We start from the raw sequence: 8,396 nt of genomic DNA on the forward strand, positions 1-8,396 counted from the left end.
CCCTGCTTCGGCTGGTGGGGGGGCCATCCCTGCTGCCCTGCACCCCAAGGGGGCTCTGCATGAAGCCCTGAGGCCGCACCAGAAGCAGAGAGTCCCGGGGCTTTTCTTGGAGTGTTTTGTTTTTTGGGTTTTTTTTCCTTAAAGGGCTGGAGCTGGCCTGGGCAGGGCACTTGTGGGGGGGCTGGGGAAGTGGGGAGGTTTGGGTGCTTGCGCAGAGCCCCTCATGCAGCATGGGGTTGTGGGGGGCAGCAGGGATCTCCCCCCCCACCCAGCAGCACCCAGTGAGCACAGGGGCTTTTTTAAAAGTACAGAGCTGGGGCGGGCAGGGACAGCCATGGGGGAGTGGGTGGAGTCAGGGGGGCTGGCAGGGGTCCCCCCATGGTCCCCTCCTCCAGCCCCTAGTACTTACCAGCTGTGAGTTGGCTGCAGCTCACTGCTGCAGCCACCGGGGACTGCCCAAATCATCAGACATCTCTGAATCTTTTCCAAAGATTCGAAGAGTTTTGAATTGATTCAGACCTTTAAATTGCTCCCCTGATTCGATTTGGATTTGGAGATTCGGCCACTGAATCAGGCTGAATCTCCTCCAAATTGAATCGCCATCCGAAGCTTCACACAGCCCTAATGCTCAACACCTTTTGGCACCAACTCTTGCCTGAGAAACCAGATCTCTGGAAGTTCCCACAGTTCCTCTTCTGTTCCCCAACCCTTGCCATCTGGGGTACAAAGGGCAGCTTTTCCCTGGGTTGTCGGCTCAGATGTTGCTGCCTCTGAAACAAAGTGAACTCTGAGTTCAGAGGTTGGCAGTAGAGCCTAGATAGTCCTCAGAGAAGACTACCCAAGCTGAGGGTAGGGAACTCCCTTTCAGTTTTTAAGCACTAGGTGAATCCATTGATTCCAGGATCAGGGGCTTTAAATAAATAGGGGAGTATCTTGAGACCAGTCATATAGTCATACAACTTGGTAATACTGGTTGTAGGAAACATGCAGCCATATGGTCACAGCAGCTCAGGGTGATCTCAGTCATTTGCTGCATTCCCTGATGCACATTGCTCAGCCTCTGACCAGGGGAGTGCATTTGTGGCTAGGCAGGGAGTAGGGCCGCCCATGGCTGACAGGTGGCATGATGCCCTTTTACAGCACTTGTGAAATGGCTTTTAAGTGGAGTAGCACCAGTTTATGCCAGCTGGAGGGTCTGGCAGGGTCTGGTCCATTGCAGGTGCTACCCAAACCCAGGAAAGAAACCCCAGTAACTAGGAAGTCTGCTTTTTCATTTCCATCAGCTGGAGCAGTCCACATGAATTGGGTAGGAAACCTCAGCAGCCCTTTGAGCCCGGCCCCAGCACCCCAGTGAGAGCCAAACTGTCCCACAGTAGTAACTGCACCAGGCAGGTGAGAGTGGGACAAATACAGGATTATTAATCCCATTTTGAAGTAAACTGTGGCATCAAATGAACTGGATTTGTGCAGGACTTAGGCCTATGAGGGAGTTAACATCGGAAAGCCTGGCCTATATTTAGATGAGTAAACGGGAGCTGGCCCCACCTGCCTTTAGCCAAGGTTACGCAGGGGCCTGTGGCAGAGCCAGGAACCAGTCCTGCTCTTCAGAGCACTAGTCCAATGCTTTAGTTGCACCACCCTGGGGCTTGCTGACCCAGCATGGTCAAGTGACGTTCCCTGTACTGTTCCAGCACTGAGCCCAGCTGCTTTGAGAAGGGAGCCTGAGAGGGAAGTGTTCAGAGCAAAAAGGGAGGTGATGGCTTTAGTCGGAGATCTTCACCTTGGTATCTAACAGGTGTTACCTGGAGGGTGCTGCCAGCAGAGCTCTTTCTATTGGACCCTGACAGACCCTGCAGTTTTTGCTGGCCTGCTAAACACAGCCCTTGATGCCAAGTCTCTACATGGGAGACTCAGAAAAGGCCTTTCAGTTGCTGCTGGGGCTCTAGTGCCCTTGTTTGGCATCCGGCATCTTCTGGCTGTCACCTAGGCCCACAAGGCTTGTGCATCCTATGTGACCTGAATCCTGGGGGCTTGTAGCTCTCTGGGAGACCCAGAGTAGCCATTAGGTTTTGTGGCCTGTTTGTACTTGCAGAGAAGAGGCTGCACTTTGGCCAGGGCAGAGAGGCCTGCTGTGTAGGAGGAGGGCACATTCCCTGCAGGGACAGAAATCACATTAAAGTGTGCTGCAGGCTCCAGCTCCTTGGGAGCTCTTAGCAAGCCCAGTGCAAAGCTGGCCTGACCTCAGGTCTTTCAGTTTCTCTGGATTGGCACTAGTGTGGCTTCGGGCCAGTACATGGCATTTTGCTCTGCTAGGAGCAGGGTGTTCAATCTACAGGTCCCTCTCCACCAATATCAAATAACCACTCTGGGCCCTGTTGGCTGTGGGCCATTTAGCCTGCGGGCAGGGAAAGCTGGGGGCAATGGCCCTGAATTGGTGAGCAAGAGACAGCAGAAATACAGCTCTCTCTGCCCCTCACTCACCCTTACTGTCCCAGGTCAGGTTCTCCATGCTGTGCTCTGCTGATACCCCTCCGTACCAATGCGCAGCTCCTTGCTATTCCAGCCTTCCTCACCCCAGATTGAGGGTCAGCCAGTGTCTCATTTCTGAACCCTGTGAAGCTCCTACCACAGAGTGAGGGACCCCCATTGTGCACTAGTCTCCCCAGCCGCAGGCCCAGGCCAGTCCTATTCAGTAACCCATTTTTGCAGAGCTCCTTCTACTGTGACTTCTTCCCTGCTGTTCTGTGACACTTATCACAACTACTGCCCCTTTTGCCCCATCTCCTCTGCTCCACATCCCTCCAGGGTCGGGACAGCTCTCCCTGCTGCCTCTGTGCCTAGGCATGGGAGCCCAGGGAGACCAGCCATGCTCTCACACCTCTTTCTTGTTCTTTCAGAACGTGCTGGCCAAGGCGCTGTACGACAATGTGGCTGAGACCCCAGATGAGCTCTCCTTCCGCAAGGGTGACATCATGACGGTGCTGGAGCGAAACACGCAGGGCCTGGATGGCTGGTGGCTATGCTCACTACATGGGCGCCAAGGCATTGTGCCTGGCAACCGCCTGAAGATTTTGGTAGGCATGTATGACAAGAAGCAGCCAGCCGGACCTGGCCAAGGGCAGCCCCAGCCGCAGCAGCCCCAGCAGCTGCAGGCCCCTCAGACTTCTGTGCCTTACCATCACCAAGGAGTCTACAACCCACTGTCCCCTGCCTCCCAGTACACCCCGATGCACCCTGCTTACCCGCCCCAAGGGGACAATGTCTACCTGATTCCAGCCCCAAACAAAGGGCAGCAGGGCCTCTACCCTGGCTCTGCACCAGGGGGACAGTTTCCATCACCTCCAGCCAAGCAGCCAGCTGTGTTTCCAAAGCAGACACCTCCTCACCCCTTCCAAAGCCAAGGCCAGGAGATCTATCAGATCCCACCATCTATGAGCCCAGCCCAGGATGCTTGCCAGGGGCCTGCAGGCTCTGCAAGCCCCCCTCAGGATATTTATCAGGTTCCTCCTTCTGTTGGCTTGGGGCAGGAGATCTACCAGGTGCCCCATTCCATGAGCCAGACCCAGGAGATCTACCAGGTGCCTCCTTCGTTGGACATGAGGAACTGGGAAGGGCCGAAGCCTCAAGGAAAGGTAGAACATGTTCCTGCAAATCCAGCATGGTTCCTCATCACACTGGGCCCCATGGGCTCAGGCCTTCACAGTGCAAAGCTCTGCCCATGGAGAGGCAGGGAAGGGAACAGTCCTCACTGTGCCATAAAAACCAGACAGGGCAAGGGGAGGAGGTGGAAATTTGACTTGTGAGAATGTCTGGGGATGCTTCCGTTTCAGGCTGACTTCTAGGGTGGGGAGATGCTCCCTAGACACCCTTTCCCTAGGGAGGGGCAGGGCTCTTTGAGGCTGCTGCCTTGAAGCCGTGTTGGGGTTGGGCATTTCAGGGTGATTGGGGACCTTCTCTTCCTTGGGAACTTGCTGGCCAAGGTGGGATTTGCTGCACTGCACCAGGGCTGGGGCTGGCAGTAAGCCTGACACTGGCAGGCCCCCAGCACAGTGGCTTGGTTTGTACCAGTGTGTTGCAATATCTGGGCTCCTGGTGCTGGAGAGGGTGCATCTTGTGAGCCCGATTCTCCTTACCATTCCAGTGCTCAGATATCACTGCAGGCCACCTTTGTGTTCTCTGCATCCTGTGGCAGTACAGGAGCTGTGACCTCCAGCGTCAGTCATGGCAGCCTGAGGGTTGCTCTCACTTGTTCTCTTCCCATGACATCTCAAAGCATGGAGTGCAGTGCATGTGGGCCACATCCCCAACACACTGCCATATGGGGATCAGGAACAGGTCTCAGCCCCTACAGGGCTCATGTCCTCCTGTGAAGGTCCAGTGGAGCTGCAGAGGTGGTGGGGGTCCAGGCCCAATATGGAGAATGATGCAGCTGGTCTATCTGATCAGGCTGGGTGCTTTGGGCCTTGCTGGGCAAAGGGTCTGGTGGCACCACCAGGACCCACTCTGATTCCTTTGCCCAGGGAAAGCAGGAGGAGTCAGGTCCAGTCAGGCTGCTCCTTGTATATCACCTGTGCACAAGAGTGATATACAAGGAGTGTATATACAAAGAGTGGACAGAGAGAGCCTGTCTGGGGATCTGCATGAACACTGCTGGGGCTCCCTTCTGACCATCTGACTTCACGAGACACATTACAGAACTGTTTCAAAGCACTTGGTAGCCCCTGGCCCAAGCCCCTTAACATGGGGCCAGGAGGAAGGTGCCATCAGCTGGCAGCCTTCTGATTAGCCTGTGTGTGTTCATGGTTCACTTAGTGCTGCAGCCAGGGCTCTGACACCACTGCTGTGGAGCTTATGGCACATGGAGCATCAATGAGGTGCTTCCTTGGGCAGGTTTGTGGGCCACTATCCTTCCCTGTTTTGTGGCACCTCATTCTGGGGGCACAGCATGGGAGTCACTTGGTTCCAGTGCATCAGGGATGGGCAGGTGCCTGGCAAGGCAGATGTAGGTCTTCCTACCTCCACCCTTGCCAGCTTGGTCGCAGAAGGTTGCAGTACCTGGGCAGTTTGCTCTTGGCAGAGTCCAGACAGGGCAAGGAGGGGGCTATGGTGCACATCCCAGTGTTGGGGCTTCTGGTCCCAAGGCCTGGGGCATGGGAGTTGCTGTGGAGAGGCAACCCAGTTGCATCTGAGCTAGCAGCCAAATGCTTGGCCAGTGTGAGGGGGTGCAGCCTGGTGACCTTGCAGGATGGTGTAATTCCCAGCTCTTTCTAGCTGGGCTTCAGGCCTGATTGTCCTTGCAGCCACTCAGCCTGTTTGTCAAGGCCCAGCCCTGCACAGCTGGAATGATGTGAAAGGCACTGAGCAACCTGGCGAGGCTGAGGCTGGGCAAGCCCTGCCAAGCCTGTTAGCTGAACTATCTGGGTCTGCTACCACCTGCATTCCCTCTGCCTTCCCTCCCCCAGCCACACTGCCAGGATAGTAGGGAGATGGGCAGGGGGCAGAGGGGCTGCTGCTGTGCAGAATAACCATGGGCAGGGAGAGAGGGATTGGTACAGGTACCTCTTGCCCAGCACAGTTGTGACCAGGGCTCCATTATTCTCTTCTGTGCCAGCAAGAACAAGGCCAGTACCATAGCCTTTACCCTGGATCCCCCCAGGATCAGGTGCACCAGAACCTGAATCTGATTTTGCCCTGCATTGGGCTGGGAAAAGCCTGGCTTCAGTTGGGGAGGTTTGACTGCTGGCTGCATCTGCCAGCCAAGTGCTAATAAGCAGGCTACAACATTCCCACTTGGCCACATTTAGCCTGCATGCCCTGCAGGGGCTGTGACTCTCAAGGGGCAGTAGCTGAAATTGGAGGTGGAGAGAGGCGAAATTGGAGGTGAAGGTGGGGCTCTAGGCCTTGAGAGACATGGGGTCAAATGTCTGCTGCACTGTTCCTTCTCTGTGTGGCCTTGGGCAACTCTTAACCTTTCTGTGCTCAGTTTCGTCATCTGTTCCATGGAGGCATTAGGCATTCCCTCCTGTATCATGATGGGGTGATAAATAGTAGGGCTGCGTGAGTTGGCAGTGATCCGGCTTCGGATCTAGCCGCTTTGGATGGCCACGATCCAATCTGGAGCTCCGGACCGGGTTTCCACCTCGATCCAGCCAAAGTGGCTCCCAAGCTTTGGAGCTGCCTTGGAGATCCGGCCATAGGGTATAATGGGGAATCAATAAAATATCTATGACTTTGGGGGTTTTTTTGTCCAATTTGGATGAAACTTGCAAGGATGGTAGCCTCTACTGAGGGCATGAAACCTGCCAAGTTTCAAGATCAGTGCAGGGGTTTGGGAGGAACTCTACCCCAAGTTCTTGAAAGCCAAACTCATGTCACTGCTGTGTGTTACAATACAGGGGGGATCAAAATGGCAGGGGTGGTTGCTCTTACTGAGGCCACAAAGCCTGCCAAGTTTCAAGGAGATCAGTGCAGGGGTTTGGGGGAAACTGCCTCTCAAGCTATGGACAAGCAAAACTCGTGTCATGGGTGACACTGCGTGTGTTAAGGCGCAGCGGGGTGGCAGCTGCAGGGGTGGTGGCCCCTGCTGTGATGCCTGCCAGTTGTGGAGGGATCGGTGCAGGGGGGTTCTGGGGCCCTGCACCCCTAGCTGCTGACAGGTAAAACTCGTGCCAAGACTGTCTGTCTTGGGCCAGTTGATTGTCTGTATTGATTCTTTCCTCTCCTTAGCCTGGTTTTGTAGGTGCTAATTGATGCTCATTAAGTCGTTATGTAGTAGCTAGGTCCTGTGTATTGAGCTGGTCCCTGAGTGAATCATGATTGCTTAATTGGTAACTAGTAACACAGTAGCTTAGCAGCCAGGCCTGCAGTAGTGTCTCCCCTCCCCTCCCCAAACCAGAGACGGTCAATCCCACAAGCACCCATGGCACGAGTTTTGCTTGTCCACAGCTTGAGGGGCAGTTCCCCCCCCCCCCCCCAAACCCCTACACCAATCTTCTTGAAACTTGGCAGGCTTTGTGGCCTCAGTAAGAGCCACCACCTCTGCAGTTTTCACCCTGCTATGTAACACCTAGACGTGATGTGAGTTTTGCTTTCAAGAATTTGGGGTGCATTTTCCCCCAAACCCCTGCACTGATCTTCTTGAAACTTGGTAAGCTTCATTCTCTCTGTAGAGTCTACCACCTGGGAAAATTTCATCCAAATCAGACAAAAAACAACAAAGTTTTAGATATTTTATTGTTTCCCCATTATACCCTATGGCCAGATCTCCAAGGTGGCTCCGAACCACTTCAGGAAGCTGAACGAGGCCAGCGCTTTGACTGAGACATGCTGCTTCAGACCCCGGAGCATCCGAAGCTTCTCCAGATCCGAAGCTCTGTCCAAAGCCTCGCACAGCCCTAATAAATACTAGGGCTGTGCGAAGCTTTGGTAGCCGATTTAATTTGGAGGAGATTCGGCCTGATTCAGGGACCGAATCTCCAAATCTGAACTGAATCGGGAGACCAATTAAAAGCTCTGAATCGATTTGAAGTATCCGAATTGTCCCAGCCTCCCGCGGAGGGTTCGGGATAGAGAGTATGGTCGAGGGTAGAAAGGTAAGAGATTTATTGACTTAACAAAAACGCAACTACGCATAGTAACAAGACAAACAATGACAGACAAAAGCAATTCACGTCGGCAACTTATCAGCAGTCCCCTCTGATGCCTGATACACAGCAAGCTTCTCTTTCCTGAACAGAACTGTCCAATGGGGTACTGGGAAGGACCCTGGAATGCAGTCCTTGGGCTCCTCGAGGTCCACGGGCCCACTGATCCAGGCAACAGCTCCTTTTCACAGAACTGTATCTTCCTACTGAATGGTTTTCAGATATTTCAGCCAATTTAAAGCTTCTGAGTGGTTCTGATAACGTACAACCACTCAGATTCCTTTTACTTCAACTGTCCTTAGACTGACCAATTAGCAGTACAAGCCTTGCATTCCTTTGAAAGGAAATTTTAATTATGCCACAAGGCCTTACTACTTCAAGGCTTTGCTAAATTTACTAGGCCTTACTTTATACAAGGCCTCACTACATCTTAAAATTTAAGCCTGTGGACCAGGCTGAGGGCTCACAAGGCTGGGGTGGGGAGGAGTGGTTTCTTCAGCCTTTTCCCTAAAGAGCCTCAATTCTCAACCCAGTTCAGGGCAGGGAACGTGTGGATTTTGTGTCAGGTGTTCTCATTGCTCACACAGCTGAGCTGGGACTTGAGCCCTAGCTCTACATTTGTTGGCTGCCATGAAGCCTGGATCTGAGTGCCCCAGGAGCTAGGCCCAGCTGGGGCCTTAGGCTGGCTCTGGGCTTTGTGCAAGGCAGGAGCCCTTGTCAGGGGCTAGAATTGTGCTCTGTTTTTAGTTGAGT

The 8,396-nt window shown here is 53.8% G+C and overlaps 1 protein-coding gene across 2 annotated transcripts in view; it reads left to right on the top strand.

The window, feature by feature from the left end:
• The first annotated feature begins 2,828 nt into the window (after positions 1-2,828).
• The window catches only part of BCAR1 (BCAR1, Cas family scaffold protein), a 35,700-nt gene continuing 30,132 nt past the window's right edge, over positions 2,829-8,396 (top strand). For both annotated transcript variants that reach the window (XM_025199767.1, XM_025199768.1), the window contains exon 1: positions 2,829-3,632. In XM_025199767.1, coding sequence (XP_025055552.1) covers positions 2,844-3,632 — 789 coding nt within the window. In that variant the 5' untranslated portion in view covers positions 2,829-2,843. The remainder of the gene's footprint in view (positions 3,633-8,396) is intronic.

Source organism: Alligator sinensis, unplaced genomic scaffold, assembly GCF_000455745.1.
Source record: "Alligator sinensis unplaced genomic scaffold, ASM45574v1 scaffold203_1, whole genome shotgun sequence".
In the NCBI taxonomy this organism is placed as follows: Eukaryota; Metazoa; Chordata; order Crocodylia; family Alligatoridae; genus Alligator; species Alligator sinensis.